Source organism: Gopherus flavomarginatus, chromosome 8 (genome assembly GCF_025201925.1).
Source record: "Gopherus flavomarginatus isolate rGopFla2 chromosome 8, rGopFla2.mat.asm, whole genome shotgun sequence".
Lineage (NCBI taxonomy): Eukaryota > Metazoa > Chordata > Testudines > Testudinidae > Gopherus > Gopherus flavomarginatus.
This window is the reverse complement of record NC_066624.1, coordinates 90379758-90405843: the sequence shown is the minus strand read 5'-3', so window position 1 is coordinate 90405843 and position 26086 is coordinate 90379758. Positions and strand designations below refer to the sequence as shown.

Genomic DNA, 26086 nt, shown 5'->3' with positions numbered 1-26086 from the left:
TCATTGGATAGGATGATTTTGCCTACTCTGAACCCCCAGTGAATAAGGCAGGGGTGGGCAAACTATGGCCCACAGGCCACATCGGGCCTGTCAGACCTTTTGATCTGGCCCTCAGCTCCCACCGGGGAGCAGGGTCGGGGGTTTGCCCCACTCCAGCGCTCCAGCCAGGGAGCGGGGTTGGGGTCGGGGGGTTGGCCTGCTCCATGCGGCTCCCAGGAAGCAGCCAGCATGACTCCTCTCTGGCTCCTACGTAACATGTGGAGACATGGCCAGGCGGCTCTGCGCGCTGCCCCATCCGCAGGCACCACCGCTGCAGCTCCTACTAGCCATGGTTCCTGTTCAATGGGAGCTGCAGAGGTGTTGCCTGTGGATGGGGCAGTACGCAGAGCCGCTTGGCCGCACCTCCACATAAGGAGCCGGAGGAGGGACATGCTTCCAGGAGCTGCTTGCGGTAAGCGCCACCCAGAGCCCGCACCCCTGAGGCCCCCCGACACCTCATTCCTCTACCACAATCCTGATCGCCCTCCCACCCTCCAAACCCCTCAATCTCAGCCTGGAGCACCCTCTTGTACCCCCAATTCCTTCATCCTCAGCTCCACCCCAAAGCCTGCACTCCCAGCCAGAGCCCTCACCCTTGCATGCCCCAACAGTCTATCCAAGCCCTGATCGCCTACTGTCCTCCTACACCCCAAATGTCTCACCATCCCCAGAGCTCGCTGCCCCAGCTGAAGCCCTCACCTCCCCTTGCACCCTAACCCCCTCCTGCACCCTGAACTCCTCATTTCTGGCCCCACCCCAGAGCCCGCATCCCTAGCCAGAGCCCTCACCCCCTCCTGCACCCCCACCCCCAATTTCATAAGCATTCACGGCCCATCATAGAATGTCCATACCCCGATGTGGCCCTCAGGTCAAAGAGTTTGCCCACCTCTGGAATAAGGGATCTGCTGGTATGAAGATGCTTTTTTCTAGGTTTATGATTTAACATGAACTCTTGAATAATTATCTGTGAAATCACTACTCCTCTTTGGATAAAGCCTTGAGTAGAATGATATCCAAGCAAGCGAATAAATGACCTCTTCCTCAGGTTTGCCATGCTGATACCTTCAGGGCTTAGCATAGTCCAAATGGCAGCACCCTGTATAGGTAAATGGTTCTGGAGAACAAAGAATATGAGGAACTGATGCGGGGAAGGCCACACAGAAGTATGAAGATTTATGTCCACCAGATCTACTGATGGCTGTCACAGGCAGAATGGAAAGTAACGTCTCTATCCTGAAGGAAGTCCTTCTCACATGTCAGTTGAAATGCTCCAAGTCTAACATTGCCCTCAATCGTTCATTCTTTTTTATAACCATGACTAACAAGGAGAACACACCTGAGAGTTCTATGGTCCCAATATCTAATAAGCAATGAACAGCTTTAGTAATACTGGTGAATTTCAGCCAGGAAAGGTTCAAGTTTGGCAAAGTTACAAGCAACCGAAAACAGGGTATTATAATGGGAAGAGTTGGGCAACCCTGACTATCGGTGGTGCTACCAACTCCACATATACTAAGAAAAAGTAAGGATTTTCTGAGACTGGACAAATGGCTCCAAAACCAGAGCATCGTTTGGTAAATGAAAGGCACAGATTTTTCGAATAGCGATAGTAGAACAACTGACTTATTTGCATTGGCCTGCCACATCCTAGCTGAGGACAGTGGCATACAGTACTCTAAAGTTAATATATTACAGTATGCATTCCGGTGACCAAACGCTGGTGGCTGTGTAATGTATTACCATGTAGAGGAGACAAAGTTCAGATTTCTGAGCTGCTGGGTCTGTGAGTGGTGCAGTGGAAGCCCCCTCATTCCTTTGGGTAGGAAACATGATGAAGCAGTGCTGAGATCCAGAGGGACCAACATCCAACCCTCTTTACCAGAGGGAAGATTACCTCATCACTGCATGAGGTCTTTGAATGGCAGTGAGTAAAGGAAGGAAACATGATGGACACCTAACGGCCTGTTCTTCTGAAAAAAAATATCCCATCCACACACTCTCATTAACCCCTCCTTGCCAGTGTGGGGCTTATACCCGTCACAGAGTCAGTATCAATGTGCAGCTAAGGTCAATTAAGCAAATAAGTTGTTAGATTGCATAAGGAATGGGATGGTGAATACTACTGAGAATATTATAATGTCTTATATACAATGGTGTGGCCTCATTTGAAAATTAGTTGCAATACTGGTCATCCCATCTCAAAGAATTCTGCAGAACTAGAGGGGGTTCAGAGAAGACAAGCAAAAATGGTCATGGGCCTAGAAAAGCTCTCATATAAAAAAAAGCTAGAAAAGATTGGGATTGTTTACCCAAGAAAGGAGACAAATGAAAGGACATGATAAAAGTATATAAATTAATAAATTGTCTGGAGCAGGGTTACTCAAAAGTGGGTCACCAGAATGTGTTGAAGGGTTGTGTGGGAGGCCTGGAGGAGGGGGAATGTCATGGGCACCCTCAGTTCTGGCCCTGCAGGGCTAGCTGAGCTCGGCTTCCCACTCTAGGGGTACGTCTACACTACGGGATTATTCCAATTTTACATAAACCGGTTTTATAAAACAGATTGTATAAAGTCGAGTGCACGCGGCGGTGGTGTGCGTCCATGGTCCGAGGCTAGCGTCGATTTCCAGAGTGTTGCACTGTGGGTAGCTATTCCATAGCTATCCCATAGTTCCCGCAGTCTCCCTCACCCCTTAGAATTCTGGGTTGAGAGCCCAGTGGCTGATGGGGCAAAAATCATTGTCGCGGGTGGTTCTGGGTAAATGTCGTCAGTCAGTCCTTTCTCTGGGAAAGCAACGGCAGACAATCATTTCGCGCCCTTTTTCCCTGGATTGCTCTGGCAGACGCCATAGCACAGCAACCATGGAGCCCGTTCAGCGTTTTTTTTTTTTTTTTTTACACAGTCACCGTATGTGTACTGGATGATGCCACGGACAGAGGCGATACTCCAGCACTACACAGCAGCATTCATTTGCTTTTGCATGATAGCAGAGATGGTTAACAGTCGTTCTGTACCGTCTGCTGCCAGTGTAATTTGGCAATGAGATGACGGTTATCTGTCCTTCTGTGCTGTCTGCTGCTATCATGGGTGCCCCTGGCTGAGATTGGCCTGGGGTGCAAAAGCAAAACTGGGAATGACTCCCCAAGTCAATCCCTCCTTTATGGTTTCTAAAAATAGAGTCAGTCCTGCCTAGAATATGGGGCAAATGTACTAGAGAAGCAGTGTATTAGAGAGTACAGCTGCTCTGTGTCAGATCCCGCAGAAATGATGAGCTACATGCCATTCACGGGGTGCCCCTGCAACAACCCCATCCGTTGCTTCCCTCCTCCCCTAACCTTCCTGGGCTACCGTGGCAGTGTCCCCCCCATTTGTGTCATGAAGTAATAAAGAATGCAGGAATAAGAAACAGTGAGTTTTTAGTGATATAAAATGAGGGGGAGGCAGCCTCCTGTGCTATGATAGTCCAGGCAGGACATTAAGCAGTGTGGGGGAGAAGAGCCCAGCATCCCACTGCTATGATAGTCCAGGCAGTACAGAATCTTTTCTTTTCACATGAAAGGGAGGGGGCTGATTGAAGCTCATCCCCCAGTTGCTATGATGAAGACGGTTACCAGCCGTTCTGTACCATCTACTGGGAATGACCGGGAGTCATTCCTATTTTCACCCAGGCGCCCACAGCCAGCCTCACCTGAAGCCAGCCAGGAGCACTCACGGGTTGATAAGAAGGACGGCTACCAGTCCTATTACACCATCTGCCACTGGGGAGGGGAGAGGAGCGGATACTGCTCTTCACTGCTGCAGCATCGCGTCTACCAGCAGCATTCAGTAGACATAGGGTGACATTGAAAAAAGTCAAGAAACAATTTCTTTCCCTTTTCTTTCATGCGTGGGGATGTGGAGGGAGTGAATTGACGAGCTATTCCCTGAACCACGCCAGACAATGTGTTTGAACCTACAGGTATTGGGAGCTCAGCCAAGAATGCAAATACTTTTCGGAGAGCGCTGTGGACTGTGGGATAGCTGGAGTCCTCAGTACCCCCTTCCTCCCTCCATGAGCGTCCGTTTGAGTCTCTGGCTTCCCGTTACGCTTGTCACGCAGCACTGTGTAGCCTGTAGATTTTTTTTTCAAATGCTTTGGCATTTCGTCTTCTGTAATGGAGCTCTGATAGAACAGATTTGTTTCCCCATACAGCAATCAGATTCAGTATTTCCCGTAGGGTCCATGCTGGAGCTCTTTTTGGATTTGGGACTCCATTTCCACCCGTGCTGATCAGAGCTCCACGCTGGGCAAACAGGAAATGAAAATCAAAATTTCGCAGGGTTTTTCCTGTTTACCTGGCCACTGCATCCGAGCTGAGATTGCTGTCCAGAGTGGTCACAGTGGTGCTCTCTGGGATACTGCCCGGAGGCCAATACCATCGATTTGCGGCCACACTATCCCTAATCCGATATGGTAATATCGATTTTAGCGCTACTCCTCTTGTTGGGGAGGTGTACGGAAACCGATATAAAGAGCCCTTTATATCGATATAAAGGGCCTCGTAGTGTGGACGGGTACAGCGTTAAATCGGTTTAACGCTGCTAAAATCGGTTTAAACGCGTAGTGTAGACCAGGCCTAGGTGCTGCAACTTGGTGAATGGGATCGCAGCATCACCCAGGTTTGGTCCAACTGCCCTTCCATCATGATGACGAGGGGGCCAGCCAGGCTAAATCTGAATGAGTGGTGCTGTGACCCCATATGCCAGGTCTCAATATCACTCACACAAATTTGGTCTAGCTACTCTGTATGGGGGCGGGGGAGGGAACATGTGGAGGGGGGCAACCTGAGCAGTGCTGCAACCTGAGCAGTGCTGCAACCCCAGAGCAGAGAGCCAATCCCAGCTAACCCTGCAGAACAGGAGCCGCTGATATAGTATGCACTGTGTACTTATTCGTTACTTATTTATTATTTAATACATTAATGCATATAGTATATCTCATGGGTAAAATATTCAGAAAGCCAGATATTTTTTGCGCTAAAGCTATTTACTGGGTCATAACAGGCCATCAAGGTTTACAAGTGGGTCCTGAGCCCCACCCCCCACCGGTAGACTGGGAAATTTTGTACTCCCTGTCTCCTAACACAAGAACAAAGGACTTTCTATTAAACAGAAAAGTAGGAAATTCAAAACCAATAAAATACATTTTCACACAATGAGCAAATAAATGGTGGAACTCACTGCCACATGAAGTTGTGAGGCCAAGAGTGTAACAAGATTTAAAAAGGGACTGTACATTTATATGGATATTAAGAATATCCAGAATTGTTATAATTAATCATAACAAATATTTTCTGAAAGAGATATTAAACCCCAGGCTTCAGGATTTAGAACAATCTCTAACTTCCGAAATCAGGATGAAACTTCTGTCTGGAAGACAGATTATCTCATATCTGCTTCCTGCAGGGTTCTTACCAGGGCTGGCTCTAGGCACCAGCCCAGCAAGCAGCTGCTTGGGGAGGCCAATGGTGAGGGGTGATACATCCAGGTCTTCGGCGGCAGGTCCCTCATCCCTCTCGGAGAGAAGGACCAGCCACCGAATTGCTGCCGAAGACCGAAGTGGTGGCAGTAGAGCTGCAGATCGCGATCATGGCTTTATTTTTAATTATTATTATTATTTTGCTGCTTGGGGCAGCAAAACCCCTGGAGCCGGCACTGGTTCTTACACCCTTCTCTGAAGCACTTGTTACTAGCCATTGTCAGAGACAGGATAGCTGGAGTAGGTGGACTTCAGGTCTGATCCACTATGGCCATTCCTATGTTTTACGTTCCACAACAAGAGTCATGTGAATGTCCAGGTTAGGGCTAAATTAAAAATCCCACAGTTCTTTTAGAAAAATAAGGATGACCCAGTGGCACAGACAATCTTCCAAATCCCCCAAAAGCATGTTTTAATAGTTAAGGATGCCTATAAGCTATTGCTGAATTCACAATGGTTGTTCCACTTGATATACATGCTCACTGCATTAGCAGAATTTAAGTCATTAATTTGTAAAGCTTTGAGATATGTTGAATATAACAGGTACTTTAAAAAAAATTCTACTCTGCTTTAAGATGATGCCCTGCAGTCCTGAAAATGCCATACCCCGGGAAAGCAATTACAAACATGAAGTATAGCACCATTGGCAATTTAACATGCACCATACTGGCATTCCAAATTTTTCATTTGGAAAAGAGGAGTAAACTGCAAATTTCAACTCCAAATGAAATACTGAAGTGTATTTGAGAAAGAGATATTTCCATATTTTTCTCCTTTAGATAGATTAATCTCTTGAAAAGTCTGTATGGAAAAACAGAAATATTTTCTCTTCAGGCCAGTCTTGTGGGACAAGCTGTTTTGAAAGTTACAGAAATACTCTGAAAGTCTTCCAAGCTAGATTTTTACAAAAAAAAGTAAATATATAAATGATCTAATTGCCCCATGACTTGTCACAATTTGTGTCTGTTTACTGAAAGTTAGAACGTATACAAGCCTTCTTGGGGGGAAAAAGAAAGTCAGTTGAATAGTTTGCTGGTCATACTGACCTCTGGGAAAAGCATCAGAGATTAGGAAAAAAAAACCATTTATGCATACGGCTCCTTATAAATTACTACAGTGTGGGGAAAAAAGCATGCAATTATATACTTAACACATTGACTCTAAATGGTATAACCCTAACAATTTTTCCCTATTAGTTATTCCTCAAATCAATACAAAAAACCATAATGCTTAGACTGTCATTTAAATCATTTCAATTTGTATTTACTTCTTACTAGGACATCCAGACTGCAGTAACAGCCATCTTTCAGATTTAAATTTTGGGAGATTTTCCATTGCATGCCAAATGACAAAACAACCTTTCTTAGCCTCCTTCCACCTTTAGACTATAATGTCTACTTAGATTGTAAACTCTTTGGACCAAGGAAAGACAGTTACCTTTTCTGTAACTGGTGTTCTTTGAGATGTGTTGCTCATGTCCACTCTATATTGGGTGTGTGCGCTCGCCACATGCACCGGTGCTGGAAGTTTTTCCCTCAGTGGTATCTGTAGGGGACCAGCTCTGGCGCCCCCTGAAGCAGCATGCATATGCTGTGATATAAGGAGCACCGCCAGCTCCTCCAGCCCTCAGTTCCTTCTTGCTGGAAACTCTGACAGGGGGGAGGAGGGTGAGTTATAGAATGGACAGGAGCAACACATCTTGAAGAACACTGATTATGGAAAAGTTAACTGTCTTTTCTTCTCTGAGTGCTTGCTGTGTGCTCATGTCCATTCCATATTAGGTGACTCTCAACCAGTACCCTTGGAGGTGGGTAGGAGTTCACAGACATGTAGATTGCAACACAGCTCTGCTGAACCCAGCGACGTCCCTGGCTTGCTGAGTGATGGCATAATGCGCCGTGAACATGTGAACCAAAGACCACATTGCAGCTCTACAAATGTCCTGGATGGGAACGTGGGCCAGGAAGGCTGCCGAGGTAACCTGAGCTCTGGCGGTGGCGGGACCTGTGCCAGCTTGTAACAGGTCCAAATGCAGGAGGTGATCCTTTTGGAAATCCTCTGCAATGATATCGGAATGTCCTTCATCCTGTCCGCTGTCACAATGAAGAGCTGGGTTGACGTGCGGATGGGCTTGGTACGCTCCAGGTAAAATGCCAGGGCAGATGTGATGTCCAGGGCATGCAGCCTCCTTTCCTCCCCAGAGGTGTGCAGCTTGAGGCAAAACACTGGGATGAAGATGTCCTGATTAACATGGAAGGAAGACACCACTTTTGGCAAAAAGGCCGGGTGAGGTCACAGTTGAACTTTGTCCTTGTAGAACATTGTATACGGAGGCTCTGTTGTTGGGGTTTAAGCTCCAACACACATATCACAGATGTTATTGCCAGCACAGGTGAGAGAGGGAGCAGGAGCCCATAGGCTCAAAGGGGGGCCCCATGAGCCTAGAAAGAACCAAGTTAAGGTCCCACTGTGGGACAGGAGTCTGGGACAGCAGAAAGAGTCTCTCAAGGCTTCTCAGGAATTGGACCGACATGTCATCTGAAAACACCATCTGACCTTGGATCAGTGGGTGAAAAGCAGAGAGAGCCACAAGGTGCCTCTGATGGAAGAGAGGGCAAACTCGATTCTTAAAATGGAGCAGATAATCTAAGATAGATTGTAAGAAGGAGCACATTGGAGAGATGCTATGCTCAAGCGCCCCATGGGAGAACTTGGTCCATTTGGCCAGGTATGTTGCTCTAGTGGAAGGCTTCCTGCTTTCCAGGAGGATTAGCTGCACCTTGCTAGAGAGGCCCGCTCCTCCGAGTTCAACCATGCAGCATCCAAGCTGTGAGGTGGAGGTGGGGTGAGGTTGGGGTGTAGGAGATGCCCGTGATCCTGTGAGAGCAGATCCAGTCAATCGGGAAGGAGCTAGGGTGCGGCTACCGCCAGGTCCATCAGCGTGCCAAACCAATGTTGGCGCAGCCACATGGGGGTGACCATGATGACTTCGGCCTTGTCTCTCTCGACCTCCGTGAGGACTCTGCTGATGAGCAGGATCAGTGGGAACGCATACATCATATCCCCCCAACCATGACAGGAGGAAGGCATTGGAGAGGGAGTTTTTGCCCAGACCCTGTAGGGAACAGAAGTGATGACACTTGTTGTTCTATTCGGGTGGCAAACAGGTCCACTTGGGGAGTTCCCCACCTCTGGAAGAGTGCATAGGCTGCCTCCAGATGGAGCAACCACTAGTGCTGAGAGGAAAAGGATCTGCTGACATGATCTGCCAGCATATTCCTGACACCGGAGAGGTGACAGGCCTCCAGGTGGATTGCATGGTCAATGCAGAAATCCCACAATCGGAGAGCCTCTTGACAGAGAGCCGATGAGCATGCTCCTCCCTGCCTGTTGATGTAGAACATTGAGGCCGTATTATCTGTCAACATGCTCACCACCTTGTCTGCCATGTGTGGTAGAAAGACCCTGCAGGCCAAAAGTACCACTCTGAGCTCTTTGACATTTATGTGCAACATCATCTCCTCTGGGGACCACATGCCCTGGGTCTGGAGGCTGCCGAGATGCCGAGGTCCGAGGCGTCCGATATCAGCTCGATCGAGTGACAGGGACTGTCAAATGGAACTCCTTCCAGGACCACCCTGGGGTCGGTCCACCACTGCAGTAAGTATCTTCGGTAGGATGGTAATAACCTTTTCCAGGTGATCTCTGGACTGGGAATAGACCATCACCAGCCACCGCTGTAAAGGCCGCATCTTGAGCCTGGTGTGGTAGACGACATATGCACATGCTGCCATGTGACCCAGCAGGTGCAGGCAAACCCTGGATATGGTCGGGGGAACGTGGAGACTCGCACGATGAGGTTCACCAATTCTTGGAACCTCTCCTGTGGTAGAAACACTCTGGTGCAGGTGAAATCGAGCACCACTCCAGTGGACTCTATTCTCTGTACCAGAACTAATGTCGACTTCTTGTCATTTACCAGCAGGCCCAGGGATCGGCATGTGGCCTGCAGCACTGCGACGTCCCTTTGGACTTGGGACCGGGAGCAGTCTTTGACAAGCCAGTTGTCAAGGTATGGGTAGATCTGGATGTCCCAACGCTTGAGGTAAGTGGCTACCATCGATATGCACTTGGTAAACACCGAACGGGAGGACCGCAAACTGACAGTGGTCGGGTCCCACCGTGAATCATAGGAAGCATCTGTGACCTTGCAATATTGCTATGTGGAAATATGCGTCCTTTAAGTTAAGGGCGGCATACTGGTCTCCTGGATCCAGGGAGGGGATGATGGAGGCCAGGGAGAACGTGCGGAACTTCAATTTCTTTAGGTATTTGGTGAGGTCTCGCAGGTCCAAGATGGGCTGTAGAGCACCATAGGCCTTTTGGATTAAAAAGTACTGGGAATAGAAACCCTTGTTCCTGTATTTGTGGGGAACCTTTTCCACCGCACCCAATTGCAGCAACCCTTCCACCTCCTGCACAAGGAGACTCTTGTGAGAGGGGTCTCTGAAGAGGGATGGGGAAGGTGCGTAGGGGGTTGAAAGAACTCGGCACCTGTACCACTATATTGAAGACCCAGTGGTGCAAGGTTATAATGGTCCATGCCAGGAGGAAAAAATGCTTGTTGGAGAAAAGCAGGAGAGACGGATCTGGGGTATAGCGAGACAGTAGGTCACCCACGGACACACCCTCAAAATGCTCACATGCCTCCCCTTCTTATTGCGGGTCGAGCCCAGTTGGGCAGAGGGAGGAGGTAGGTAGCTCGGGCAGCATTTGTAGACCCTGCTCTTTTTCTGGGGCAGCTTTTGCTGGGGTTGGCTCCCTTGGCCCTGAGCTAGCTGCGGTTTGAACCACTTACAGGCTGGACCAGGGACGTACAGCCATAGAGTTTTCAGGGTACTGCAGGAGTCCTTTAGCTCATGCAGCTTACTGTTTGTCTGGTCTGCAAACAGGGCTTGGACATCGAAGAGGAGGTCCTGCATTGACTGCTGAGCCTCTGTTAACAAGCCAGAGAGAGCAGCCAGGATGGAAATGGCCGAGGCCATGGTGCGAGCCACAGAGTCTGCCATGTCTGAAGCCATCTGGAGGGCCGCTCTGGCCGCATTCGCGCCCTCCTTGTGGATCGCCCGGAATTCCTTCCTGGACCCTTCAGGAAGCGAAACCTCGAACTTGGCCATTGCCTGCCACATGTTGTAATCGTAGCGGCCAAAGAGAGCCTGGTGATTGGCCATTCTCAGTTGAAGGCTGGAAGATGAATAATTTTTTTGCCCAAACAAATCCAGTCTCTTCGAGTCTTTGTTTTTGGCCATAGCCCCAGATTTACCCTGCCTCTCCTTCTGATTAACAGCTTCAACTACGAGGGGATTTGGGGCTAGGTGCGTGTAGAGGTACTCGTGGCCTTTAGCTGGCACAAAGTATTTGCATTCAGCCCTTTTTGAGAGGAGGGGCAGGGAGCAGGGGGTTTGCCATAGGGCATTAGTAATTTTTGATACCCCTTCTTGTAGGGGTAAAGCCACCCTGGCAGATGCTGTGGAGCAAAGAATATTGAACAGGGAGTCTGTTGGCTCCTCTAGCTCCTCCTCCCAAAGCCCCAGCTTGGGGGCAACTCTCTTCACTAGTTCCTGATGAGCCTTAGCATCATCTTGCGGAACTGGGCGAGAGGGACCCGTGATAGCTTCATCTGGTGAGGATGAGGATGAAGCCAGTGCCATGGGATCTGCCATGTCCCCTGGTGGTCCAGACTTCTGGCGCCTCCACCTCTGGTGGAGGGCGCATGCTGAGGTCATGGCCTATCTGAGGCCCCCACCACTGACCGAACTCTCTGCAAGGGCTGGCGAAACCCCCACGGGTCCCAGGGGTACCAGCCAGCTGCCAGCCACTGGCCTTGGGGTCAGTTGCGGTGCCAATGATGCAGATGGTACCACTGGTGGCGGTGCTTGTCCCACTGTCAAGGACTCCAGCTCAGTTTTGGAGCTAGAGGCAGAGTAGTCTCTGCCAGGCAACCATGATCAGGCAGATCAGTGTTCCTTCTCTGTGCAGTGCCAGCCACTACGCCTTGACATAGACCTGACCAACCGAGACGAGTCCCTTGGGCAGGAACTCGGGGACTGTCAGCATTTGGCGGATCAGCACTGGTAATCCACCAATCTATGCCTCACACTGCTTCACTGGTACATGGAATGGGATCAGAAGCTGGACTGGGCCAGTTGTTGGGAGGATCTCCTCAACCGCAGGGATCTGCATCTTGGTGACAGGCATCAGATGGTCAGTGACTGGTGGCTGTGTTCAAACGATGGTTCATGTGACCGGTGCCAAGGCCTTGGAGACATGAAAGGCTGATCTCGATGCTCTTGCCAGGGAGTACATGCCTGGGTAGGTCTGTGCCAGGCATCTGGTGAGCCACACATTGAATCCCGCTGTCGGTGCTCAGAGTTCGGAGACAGAAGAGGGATTCATTGAGCCTGCCTCCCTGCATCCGAGACATGATGGTTCCAAGCAGGCAAGTATTGGTGAGACATCCCCCCCAATGGGGAGTGGTGCCGCTGAGGTGGGGACACACGGTAAAGTCCCAAGGCAGGTTTACCCTTGGCCCAAGGTACCACAACAGCTGGTGTGGGCGGCACTGGTAGGGTCAGGATCTCCTGCACTGCTTGCAGGGCCTTGGGTATCGACGGGACATCTAGATGCCAGAGGCCCTTGTCACTGTCCGGGGTGGCAGGGATGGTATGGGATTGGGCTGGACCACTCAACTTGAGCTGGGGCCCAACTCCCTGACAGAAGTGTAGAGCCGCCCAACACAGGTATTACCTCTCCTCCGGCCCTGTCCTTTCCCATACAAGAAGTGGGAGATCTTCGCCTTGTGGTTCTCTTCAGTTTCTTTGCCAGAGCTGGGGAGGGGGATCAGTGCTGGCTCAAAGATGGCACTGACGTGGTGGTGCTCGGGGCCCAGTCGGACCTCTGCTCCTGTGCCGGGGTCAGCGCTGACTCCATCAGGAGTGCCCTGAGACGGATGTCTCTCTCCTTTTTTGTTCAGGGTTTAAAGGATTTACAGATGTGACACTTTTCGCTTTATGCGTCCTGCGCCTAGACAAGGCCACTTACAATGATCACAGGGCTTAAAGCCTGGGGATCGGGGCATGCCCCATCCCTAGGCTGAGTCCCATCCTGGACCAACTAAACTAGAACTCATAATAAGGGAACTATTAATTATCTTACAACTATTGTATAGGAAATGTTTGGAAAAACACTGAATGAAATGCAACGCTAGCTGAAGCAGCAGATGCTCCAGCACCGTCACTGGTGGCAAGAAGGAATTGAGGGTGGAGAGAGCTGGCAGCGCCCCTTATACTGCAGCATGTGCGCACCACTCCAGGGGGCGTCAGAGCCAGTCCCCTACGGATACCATTGAGGTGAAAACTTCCAGCACCAGTGCATGTGGCGAGCACACACGCCTAATATGGAATGGACATGAGCAAGAACTTGAAGAAGAATGGACTGTACTATATGTCAGAAAAAAGCCTACCGCAATGGGAATCCAATCTCAGTTGGGACCTCTAGGTACTACTGCTAGTACGAATAAATAATAATTGTAATTATAAAATATTAAAGCCATCAACAGTGTACAGCACTGACTAACAAAGCAAAAAGAGTACTAGATGCAGGATTATACAATAAATTTTAAAAATCATGGTTTAAGTAAGCTAAGCCAGAAGTATATAGCAGTGCAGTTACGATAAAAACAATTTTTGTGCAGAGGGCCAGAACAATGCCTAAACAGGGCTTAAGTGGGACCCAATTGGTACATAGTCCTTGCATTGGCCCTTTTCACTGGGAGGAATGCAACTCTTAATTGACTCTAGTTTAACACACATTTTAGAACATTTTTTTAAGAAAGCCAATCTCATTATACTTCAGTAAAAATATGGATCCTTTGTCAGTAGCTGAAAATTTACAAATTAGGACTTTTAAAATCCATTTGATAATGTTATGCCTTTTATATCCCATCTTTCTTCCTTGTGTATTTTGCCACTGTTTGGCCTTTTGACTCTCTCCATTTTTGTGTCTCCCTGCTGCTCAAAACCTTTTTCTCTCTGCATTCAAAGACATTGTTCCCTCTCTCTTCTGCCCAGAATCCTTCCCCATTTCTCATGGTCATGCTGCCAATGAGGCCCAACCAACTAGTATATTTGATTTTCCATTAATTTTCAAATTCTTGCTTAGAGAGCAACTTTCTCTGTTAGTTTCTTGGGGGCACTTACGCGGTGCTCAGTGGATTTAGCAGTCAGAGGAATCTAGCCCTTTTCCTCTTATTTTTAATGAGAGCAGCAATGTGCTTAGATTAGACAGCCATAGAAGAAAATCAAGCAAAAGTTAATTTTAAAAGAAAGTTATTAAAGCAGGCTACTAAACACTAACAATTGTCCTATGGACCCGAGATCTTGAAGAGTTAAAAGGTTTTCCAAGGAACAAATGGAAAAGATAAGAAACACTGAAGTATTCTTTGCATTTCTCACAATAAGTATTTGTTCAAGAGGAGGAACAGATATATTAATCTGAACCAAAAAAAGAGCCACATCAATTTTCAAAGATATGTCTATGCCCAATGAAGGAAAGCACATTTGGTGCATCGTACATTGGAGACATTGTTTAAGACCAGTTCAGATTTGTAAAATTATTACCCTCATATTGGTTTTTAGATCACTGCCTGCAAAGCTCATCTTTCATGGGACTGCTTTCTTCATGCTGGACATGTTCAAATATGCTTGACATTCTGCATTTCTAAGCCGTTCTGTGTGCCTGACTTATTTTCCTTTTCCTTATTCTCTGTTGTCTTTTGAATTTGTGCACCTCCTACCCCAACAGAATGTCCAAGTGTGCCACTGTGCAGCAATAAAAAACAAGCAGATACTTGAGAAATTAGACCAAAGCACTGTAGTTCAATAATAATAATCACAGCCTACTGACAATAATTAAGGAATTTCATGCCATTTCTTTGTGAAATGTGTGTAATATTTTACATTCAAAAAGTGTTAAATTCATCCTAAAGTACTGCATCAGTCAAAGGAGGTGTGCAGAATCTAGACAAAATGCAAGTGTAACCATAATTTAACTCATAAAAAAAATCTGTCTTTTAAAGTATTTATAACTCATTCATCATCGTGATCTCCATCTTACAAAAATTGTACACATTTAACGCAGTTTTTAGTTCTCTGCTGCCAAGCATGACATCATGACTTTTTTTAACAAAACACATCATCCTCATCATGGGAAGGTTATAGAGGAGGAAAAGGTTTTACATTTTGAGTTTAGGTCATACTGTGTTCTTATGTTAATGAGCTCGATAGCCAGGAACCAGTGAGAAAGAAAGCTCTGACTCTCTCTACCATAAGACTCACTATTTTTGTTGACAGTTCCCTGCCTGAAGAGTGCAGTTGTCACTGTACATCATCTAAAAGAGGAAGCAAATCTGAGATGATCCAGTCCCCTTTGACAACTTTAAAAATTGGATTCCAGACTATTCAGTTGATCTGGTATTCAATGGAGACCCAATGTAACTTCCAGAGCATAGGAGTGATGTGTTTGTGCTTATACTGGTGAATGGGTAGGATGCTGCATTCTGGACAAGATGAAGATTTTACAAGGCCTTTATGCTCATAGTTATTGTAACAGTCAAGCCTGGAAACTACAAATGCCTAGACCATTTTGGCTAGATCAGCATCTATTAAGAGTGGAGAAACCACTTTGTCAACTGTATATGGAAGAAGACATTTTTAGGAGCTGTTGCTTATCTGGATTTCCAATAGCAGTTAGGAATCAGGAGAACCTTAGTGGTCTAGGGGCAGATAATTTTAACAAGGAGGATAGGAGATAAAGTTAACATGCTGGTTAAAGGCTTGAACTCCGCCACCACCTCGCCCCCAACTAACATTAATTCCATCTTATTTGAGGTTTTTGTTAGTTTTTTCCTCTTTATCCAGGTCCTTCCTTCAGACAGCTAAGAGATAGTAACGTTAGATCTTGATGCAAAAAATATATATAGCAAATGCTGTCTGCACACTGCTGGCATTTTAGTCCAGACCATTTCCCAGTGTTTTACATATATATTAAAGAGGGGAAAAGATAACAGTTTGTGAGGTTTTTGAAGGCAGAGATGTGTGTGTCTATTATAGTCCTTTAAGGATAGTTTGGGAAGAGAGACTTAAACCATAACAGTGCATTTATTTGTACCCAGTTAGGTCACCAAGATGAGTCAGTAGTGTCCAATGACTGACAATGTCAAAGACTTCTGAGGTAAAAAAGGGAAAATCTCACTGTAATTGGGTGGCAGCATTTACCTGAACCCACCCTAACCTGTTAGCAGTTGATGAACCTACTGGATGGCGTTAAGTGTATTTTGCTATTTCATTGTTACATTACTCTACCCAAATGTAAGACAGTGGCTCTCTACGAGAGAGGATGTAAGATGTGAGTGCAGCCGTCCACAGGGAAGAATTCTGGGACCAGCTAACTCTGAAGAAAAGGCTTGAACTAGATTTTGTGTTTCATTTAATGTTCATTTTGTGAATAAAACTAAACACCAAAAAGGGGAGAAGTATTAACCCTCTATGACTTATGTGGACGGGGTCGAAAAGTCACTGGCTCATATTCACTATCCTCTGTATATTGTTTGCCCACTTTGAGATCTTTCAAGTGTTTTTGCATGCCAGGGTTTTTAAGAGTAGAAGAGTACCATGAATACCTAACAAAATAAAGATTGTTCTCATTAATATGGGATGACAAGTCAGTAAAAGCCATCTGTGCCTTACCATTTTTCAATCCCACATTAAATCTTATCGCTGTTGTAGGCTTTGGAGTGAAATTCATTCAACGCTGTTAACATTAAGAACTGCTGTTTTAGATTTGAAATTACATACTCTGCATGCGGCAGTTTGCTCTGTAATAACAGTGCCATTTGGATGAGTCAAAGCTGTATCTAGAATAGCACAATCTGTACATGTTCTAAACATATCAGTCTCCAGATTGTGTGAACACAATGTAAGCCTTGTTTAAAAATGAGCAGTGTTTTAATAGCTATTAAAATAGAAAAGTAATTAGTAACTATTTATTTTTAAAGAGTGAATGCCCCAAAGCCGGACAACTTTTAGAGCATCTTGCTAAAAAAATCTTTTTTATTAAATTTTTTCACCATAATTGGAAAGAAGATGGAGGAAAGAGAAAACCAGTTTCCAAAAAGAGCTTCTAGAATCCACAAAGAGAGAAGTGATATTCCTTACAGCAGGGATTGGTAACCTTTGGCATGTGGCCTGCCAGAGTAAGCACCCTGGTAGGCCAGGTCGCTTTGTTTACCTGCTGCCTCTGCAAGTTTGGCTGATCACGGCTCCCACTGGCCGCAGTTTGCCATCCCAGCCCAATGGGGGCTGCGGGAAGCGGCGTGGGCAGAGGGATGTGCTGGCCGCTGCTTCCCACCGCTCTCACTGGCCTGGAATGGCGAACCGCGGCTGGTAGGAGCCGCGATCAGCCGAATCTGCGGACGCGGCAGATAAACAAATCAGCCCAGCCCGCCAGGGTGCTTACCCTGGTAGGCCGCATGCCAAAGGTTGCCGATCCCTGCCTTTCAGTCTACTATGGGCCTCACAATGCAGATCTAATATACCTGTGCAGCACTGGCACACAGGCACTGCAGAAAACTGCAATATTAATAACCATACACAGACACTACTGAGCCCCTACATCAACTTGTTATACTGTTCTACATGTAAACTTTACAACATTTAAATTTACATTGAAAATTAATAATTAAATGTGGGAAATGTATAAAAGTTTATAAAGTTATATCTCCATTGTAATGTCTACAAGAAAATCAACCACCTAACAATGGCTAGGGTAGTTAAAGACAGCTAATCTTTATTTTAAAACTGCTTTCAAATTATTTGGAATCATCAAGTTTTGCAACAGCTAGCCCATGTAGTCTTATTACTGATGCTCTCAACCCTTTTCCTCTTTGTCCTCCTACTGTTTGTTTCACTCACGTGTGTCTTGTTTCAAATTAGACTGTAAGCTAATGGGCAGGGACCATAGGGTATGAGTAAAGTTTAGAAAATAGTTTGATTTCCATTTCATTGCATCTAGTGATTTGCTTAAGACACAAAAAAACTCTCTCTCTCTCACCTAATGTTTCTTTCTGTAATTCATGGCATCTGTTTTGTAATTCATTCTCTTGTTGGAGTGAAGTCTGAAGCTGCTGACTTTTCAACTCAACTGCATCGGACACCAACTTCAAATGTTTCACCTCCTCCTGGAGGGACACTTTATCCCTCTGGAATTCTGCCAGCCTTTGATTCAGTCTGGATACTTCTGAAGAAAAAATTACGTAAAATGTTAATAAATTTACATTCTAAAATACAAACACATTGCCATAATCTCAATGCCTGTCTTTTGTTAAGAACTTAATATTTGCATTAATCTATAATTTTACTTAAGGTACAAAGCCATTGTAAGATATTTACATCAGCACTGCATCTTTCTGCTGAAAACACAGACAGATGAAAAAGGTGGCTTTTCCAATGCATTTACACTCAGGCAACTTCCACTAGGTCGTTGAAATATTAAGCATGAAATGTAATGTGAGCAATCCTTCTTTTTAAATGAATAAGCATAGGGATTTATGCATACAAGCTCCATTAATACTAACCTTTTATCTGTAACATCCCTGAGCAGTAAGATGAAAATAAACTCCTAAAAGCTCACTAACAATGGTCACGTTGGGATTTGTTTTTTGTTTTGGGGGTTTTTTTTGGTCAGATATTGATGGATATTAGAGGACAAATAATACAAGTTTTAATAAATAATAATGTAGAATTTCTCTTAGATCTCAAAATAAGATTCATATGGATTTATTAGAAAGACACACATTAATACCAGGATAGTAAAAATACATCTGCATTTCTATAACCTCAATTTTACAAACATATGTCCAAGATGAAACTTACCACGCAAGGTCCCACTCTGAGATTAAAGGTTTTCTTTTTCAAATATTCAAGATAAACTTCTCATTTTCTCAGTTCAGTATATTTAACACTACATTACATGGTACCAGTCCTAAAACAGGATCTATCTGGGCAGTCTTAGGCCTGCATGTAGTCCCACTGAATTCAATAGGGATCCAAGCAGGCTACTTGTGGTAGACTGGAGCTTATAAGTTTTAAAAAAATTAAGTTCATTTGTTATTATATATTTTATGTCCATTAACTCAAAATTGTTATATGAAAAAGAAAATATTAATTAAACTATTTCATTATTCACTTTTGATATTTGAATGAAGCAATCCAGATAATTAACTATCAAAGATAACTATTGAACAAGTGCGATAATTTTTAGGATTTTATTCATATCTAAAACACATGTTAAAAGGATAAATCCTTAAAGCTCCAAGGAGACAATGTGGCTTTAAAAAGTATATTCTGCCTGATGGTTGTTGAACTGATTTATACCCCTGAAGATGGCTTTGATGCGGGGCACCCAAAAGTCTCATCAATTACAAGCAACTAGCGCAGAATGCAGCAAACTGATTATTGCTGAGGGTGGACATGGACAGAGCAGATTCTGCCCACCTATTGCATCTTTGACTTCAGTGAGAGGTATTCCCGCATATACTAAGGCTGAATTCGGTCCACAGTATTTTCCCATCCCAGTAAACCTGTACCTTACCTATGTATTCAAAACAAAATTCAACACTGAGCAACAGGGGTTTATTTGAACCCAAACCTTTCTAATCTTCGAAGCCTCAGACCCCATTTCTGAAATACAAAAAAACGTATAAACCCATTTTGAAATCAAAGCTGGAAGGGTTCGTAGAGCTTTAGTGGAGACATCCATGGAACTAGCCCTTTTTAAAAACATACAGTATTTTTAAAACTTAGTTCAGACAGTCTTTGAGAATAATATCAGATTTCATTTTTCATTTTATTACTTATTTTAGTTATTACTGTTGAAGAATCATATGCTATGTCTTCACCGCAAAATGATGGGTTTTTTTTTTTACTGTGGAATAACTAATGCATATTAGCTATACTGATGTAAGAGCCAAGTGGAAACAAGGCACAGGTCATGTTTACCACAAGGTAAATAGGCCAGGTCAACTACAAGTGGGGGAATAGTACTGACCTCACCTCACTATCTCACGATAACTACAGACCCTTGTCTCCCCTGGGATTTTACCACAAGATTGCTAACATGCACTAGTTATTCCACAGTAAAACCATATCTTCTGTGATACTTTTAGCCTTTATTTGTTTTACTGGATGATGGTTATGACACGTTCAGTAGTTAGGTGGTATAAGAAGAAATATAATATGCTTATTACAGAAGTTTAGTCTCATTCTTTAGAATTGGAAATAATAGGAGTTTGTATCAGTTTTCCCTAGTTGCATGCGTCTGGGTGCCAATAAAGAGAGATTACATCCCAACCAGAATGCTCCTGCAAGGTTAAAGGGTACATACTGTTGCCTGTTTGCTCTATGATAAAATGAGATTGGCTAGTTTAACATGTCAAGTATTTAAGAATGCAATGTAAAATGACTTTTATGTCAACATACTTGTATCTTTTCCAGAGGACACTACAATGGTTCTTTTCAAGTATGTTCTAGTACACAGAAAAAAATATGACTGCAGTACAAAATTATTTCATATAATCATACCATTTAACTAGTAAATAAGATAACCTGCCTTCATGTTTCAAATATATTTGTTAAAACAAGCTATTTATTTACTGTCCTTGGTTTCCAAAGTATTTCCTCTAGGAACAAGACTTCTAGTGAAGAGTTTCCCAAACTTGGGAAGCTGCTTGCGCAGGGAAGGCCCATGGCGGGCCAGGACGGTTTGTTTATCTTCCACGTCTGCAGGTCCGGCTGATCGCAGCTCCCAGGGGCCGCGGTTTGCTGCTCCAGGCCAATGGGAGCTGCTGGAAGCGGCAATCCCTCGGCCCGTGCTGCTTCCAGCAGCTCCCATTGGCCTGGAGTAGCGAACCACGGCCAGTGGGATCCGCGATCGGCCGGACCTGCAGACGCGGCAGGTAGACAATCCAGCCTGGCTTGCTTAGGGCTGTCTCTACACAAGCGGCGTCCCAAGTTTGGGAAGCACTGTCCTAGAGCCATGAAAAATATTTTGTGATATGTTGTTTTAGTCCAACAACCTTTACTTATTCATATTACTAATTATTACTATTATTATTATTTATATAACAATAGTGCCCAGGGGCACCAGTTAGGAGCAGGGACGATTGTGTTGGACATCGGACACAAACAAACCAAAAGAAAGGCTCAAAGAGCTTACAGTCTTAGGCCTCAATGCTACAGGTTGTTCTGTGCAGGAGCAAGATTCAACCACACCACATGAAAGATGTTGTAGGCTTAGGCCCCAAATAAGGGCACGAGGCACCAAGTTAAAGTAGAATACAACACAGGGTAGAGGAGAGCAAGCAGATAAGGATTAGAGGAAGAGAAACATAAGGTTGCCTATATTAGCTGAGTGTAGGTTGAATAGTTGAAAAAATAATTGATTACATATATACAAAGCTTTATACTTATTTTATATGGCTACATTTGAGCAGAAAGATCCTAAAGAACCTCTTGCTGAAGACAGTTAAAACTAGACAAGACAAAAACCAAGTAAAAACATTGTAGGGGACAAACTTATGCTGCAGAGGAATGAACTAGGTCTTTTCTTTATCTATGAGTCTATGAAATATATGTATTAAAACTTTACCCTGACAAACTTTTAGACTATGACTGTGTCTAATCCTGCATTCCTTGGGCACTCAAAACCCCAACTAATTTCACTGTGTTTTTTAGTTGGCCAAAGAATGAAAAATAAGGCATACTATGTGTTACTTAATTCTTCTGTTTGCTTTAAAGTCAGGAAAAAGAGGCTCTTCCATTACATACAAAATGTTAGTTCTGAATGTACAGCACTCTCTTTTAATACACCAATCTGTATCTACGGATAACAAGAATGTTTGTTTTGGGAGAACAAGGTTCACTTTTGATGTATGCTTGTTTTTGGACTTGCAGTAGTGGGTGTTCAGTTGTGTTTCTACCACTTTTATTCGTATTACTCGTTACAATGTTCCTGACATTGAGATTAAGTCTCATTTGTGTCTCTCAAACCAACAACTGCATAATTCTTTATGTTGCCCACAGGCAGATTGTTAATAGTTTATGCAGGCAAGTACTTCCATTAACTATGCCTTACCATAATTGTTATCTTAATGCTTATTAATATTGATGTATTGACAAAGGCATTGCACGGTACACAAAAAAAGTGATTCAAATGTAGGTTACCACTTGATATTAATTATCCAGGTCTGAATAATGTCCATACACATCATTTTTAAAGGTTTTTAAGAATGTCATGCATAAACTAGTCCAGGATATTGTGGCTCAAGAGCAGCATTTCATAAACCCTATTTTTACATCTATGACATAGAAGACAAGTTCTCCAAAGACTATTCCTGAAAGCTACAACAAAAAAAGTAGCATTATAAGTGATCCAAACACTGTATACTTTTAAACTAAACTAAAAATAATAATTTACTAAATCCTAACACTGATCCCAGAGAGAGTTAAGGCTACTTGACAAGGCAAACTTGCAAAAACAACGAAAACATACCAGACTGGGAACTGATGAATGATTATGGGTAAGGGATTTTGATCCAAAATTCTGGATTTCAGGGACGTGTACACACAAATATAGTAGTTCACTACTTTGAAAGGGTTACGTGGAGTGCAGTGCAGGATATATTTCACCTATAGAGGGGACCTTCAACAGGCCATATAATTAACCTTAAAAATAAATCATTCTAGATATTATTTTCTTGGAATTTAATTAATGCAAAGGCTCTGGGAATGAAAATTACTAACAAGCAAACAGGTAGGATACTTCTGTAAATGTAGAAGTGTCTTCTAGGTCACTTCTACCGGAACAATAGTTGAATGTAAAGACAGTGTCTCATGAGTAATTCTTACATCATGCTACAGGACAATAAAACAAAGCTGAGATGTTATAGCTAGGCACCTGAAACATTACTAAGGGATCCAATTGTTTCAAGAGGGGAAGCATACATATTTAAGAATATTACAAATTAATAAAACAGTACTTCAGAAAAGAACAGCTGGCACATTGTGGATACTTTTAAATACCATAAATTATTCAGACATATGACTACATATTCTCTTTATTTTCATAGGAATAACAAAGGGGAGAAAATACAGAGCCTGTTTCTAGAGTTCTTAATGTCCTCGGTTTGTGACATCATAATAATTTCCATAGCAATCAATCAACTGTAATGTCATAAACAACTGATTGTGAAATAAGGCAGGAAATATGCAAGAAGAGTGGAACCCTTAGTGACATGCTTGTTAAAAGATTGGTTCATGGTTCAAAAGGCAATACAGAAACATTTAAGTATTTTATTCCAGCAAAAGTTAATAGTAAAAGAAAGCAACTTGCTTGTAATACTTGTCTTCAGATGGTTACAGTACTCGCTCCTTGGTGCCTGCTCCCTGCATGTAACTGGGGTCAGAACATTCCGAGCTCACTGTTCTGAGTTAATATACACCTCATTGCATGATGCGTGCCTACACTCACTTCTGAGGCATAACAGCATACCGAGCGTAACTGCCTCAACTACTAGTTCCTATTATAGTGCAAAACATTAAAAACTATTCTAATTCAGCAGAGAAAGTGGGTGAGTGGTAATCTATTATAATAATTATTTCCTTCTGAGAACAAGAACTGCGGGTAAATAATTTCCCTTTCTCCAAAGTTAAACAGTCTAACAAAGCCACACGTACATTTTAAAGTGACTAAGAAGCCATTCGTATACCTCTGAAAACTCAATAATTAACCTAATGAGAAAAATGTTACCTGATCATTTTGTTTGTTTGGGTTACCTCTCTTTCTAAGCAAATTTCAAAGGTAGTTCAAATTTATTTATCAGCAACAGGGCTTGGCCACACCCTTTCCAACACAAGAATACTCCCATAGCTTATTGAAACAGTTACATTTACATTAATGAAAAATACCTAATGCAACCACTTACTTAACTTCTAGTAACTCTCTGCTTCATCCCTAGCAGTGATTCTTTTAGAAATACCCAGAGAAATCCAGGTGGCATGGACTGAGGAAGAAGTCCATCCCAGAAATGTAATGTTCAAGAAACCAATTTTCATTCTAGATCCTGAGCTTGCCCACTCAGAGCTAGGTATGAACACACTGAACGGTAAGGATCAATAGGACAGGTAATAAGACAAAGGATAAGATTTCTTCTTCCATGAAAACAGTAATTTTGGAACAGCCTGGAGTGCGTCTTTCTGCCAAAGGATGGTTCAGTGGAAAACTGAAGGTCAGGCCTATAATGCTGAAGGATGATCCAGTGGTAAACCTGCAGATTTTCCTTTTGATTCAGGAAAGTGACCCAGTACAGGATGAGTGGGCTCTGATCTTTTTTGGGATGAGCTTACCTGCAGCTGAATATGCTTCAATGAAGCAGCGGTTGATGTGCCTTGGTATGAAGCATTTGGATGCAATCAGGCAGAACCATCTCAGGTGAAAGGGAATTAACCAGGATGATGTTTTTCTGAACAGGTCAATCCCATCAAGATTTTTTTTAATGCTGTTCTCACATCCAACATGTGCCACATTTTTTTCTTTTGGGTATTCAGGATTTGGACACGAAGCAAAAATGATTTCATCTTTCCAACTTCATAGGAATTATGTGGTAGGGGTGCTAGCATGGGTCTTGGGAGACCTAGGTTCAATTCTGTCCTCCGGATCCAAGCAGCTAAGGATCCAGATAGGTGCCTAGTGGAATTTTCAGAAGCACCTAAATGCCTAACTACCATTGAAATCAATGCAAGTTAGGTGTTGAAGCACTTTTGAAAATTCTACTGATGCCTAGCTCCATCCTCAGGTACTTAAATACCTTTAAAATAGTATCTTTGAGCCTCGGTTACCCATCTTTAAAATAAGGTTAATTGCACTTCCCTACTACACAGGGAAGTTGTGAAGATAAGTACAGTTGTGAAGATAGTAAGGTTCTCAGATACTATAATAATGGGAGCTACATACATATATTAGATAGATAGGATCAACTTTGGTTATGAATGACTCCAAAGCAAGGAGCGTATCCTTTCCCTCTTGTAAGATGAAGTAAGGATCATGGTCCTTTTAGAGCAGAGATATCAGAGACCTCTTTGCCATGTAATTGTACACATCCTGATAGAAAAGAAATACAAGGAAGCAGATGTCATTGTTTCAAACACATGGACTGTGAGAGCTGGGAGTATGTAGTTAGGCCCTAACTAGGAAAGGTAGGTCTAACTTGGTTTGGATAGGCATACCACGCTTAAAAAACAGTAGATATCTTCTGGTGATCTATAAGAGACTGACATAACTTTACATTTATAATGCTGTTTAATGTTGAAAATATGTGATGTGACAGTTGGAGGTCTTAGGCACATGCCTATGCTATACCACAGAAAAACCAGAGAGTTGGAATTCCTGACTTCCTGGGGATTAATCTCTTTGTCCCAACATGAGCTTAAGAATTCAGTCTGCATTTTTGTGTTGGCTGCATGGGGAAAAGAATTATGGGATGCATGAAGAACACCTATTATTTCAGAAGAATCTTTGTCAGGATAAGCCAATCCGATGGACAAACTATTAGATTCAGGTAAGGAGACATTATTTACCTTGTACAGTAACTGGACTTCCTCAAAATGCATGTCTCTATGAGTGCCAGCAGTGCCTGTTCATTTTGCACATATTCCCTACATATCCTCATGCCTCATACCAAGGACATATAAGGCTTTGAGGGTGAACCACCCTCAGTTCCTTCTCTACTACAAGGTCCCAAGGAGATGAGACTCTGAAGCAGAGAGGAGATGGGAAGGTAGCAGAGCATGCATAGAGACACACATCTCGAAGAAATCCAATTACTATACAAGTAACCTCTTTTTTTTTTTGAGTAGTATCCCTATGTGTGTTCCACTTGAGGTGACTCCCTAGCAGTACCCTGTGAAGGAGGTAGGGGCTTCAGAAATCAGTCACGCTGTCCATAGGCCTACAGAGCCAAAGGCAATATCTGCCCAGGAAGCATCAACCAAGGCACAGTGTCTCAAGGAAGTGTGGATCAAAGACAATGTAGTAGCCCTTCATGTTTCCATAACAGATACAGCCTTTAGCAAGGCCACAAATGTGGAGTACAATCTTGTAGAATGAGCAGTGAATTTAGGGAGGCAGGACACAGTAACAGCTGTATAACAGGCTCTAAGTGGGTTTCTGGCATGAAACCAGAAACTCATTTAGAAAGTGGGTTTCTGGTTCATGAGGCTTGGGCAAAAAGAGCAGGAGATAAACTAACTGATATGAACATTAAAAGTAATCTTGGGTAAAAACATTGATGTGGTTAAAGAGAAACTATCTTTGAAAAAGTCGGTAATGGAGGGTCAGTCATTAAAGCTCCCAGTTCTATA

General features: G+C 43.9%; 1 protein-coding gene across 4 annotated transcripts in view; it reads right to left on the bottom strand.

The window, feature by feature from the left end:
* Positions 1-26086, bottom strand: part of LEKR1 (leucine, glutamate and lysine rich 1) — a 118773-nt gene that overhangs the window by 43270 nt on the left and 49417 nt on the right. For all 4 annotated transcript variants that reach the window (XM_050965925.1, XM_050965924.1, XM_050965926.1 and 1 more), the window contains one exon: positions 17724-17909. In XM_050965925.1, coding sequence (XP_050821882.1) covers positions 17724-17909 — 186 coding nt within the window. The remainder of the gene's footprint in view (positions 1-17723; positions 17910-26086) is intronic.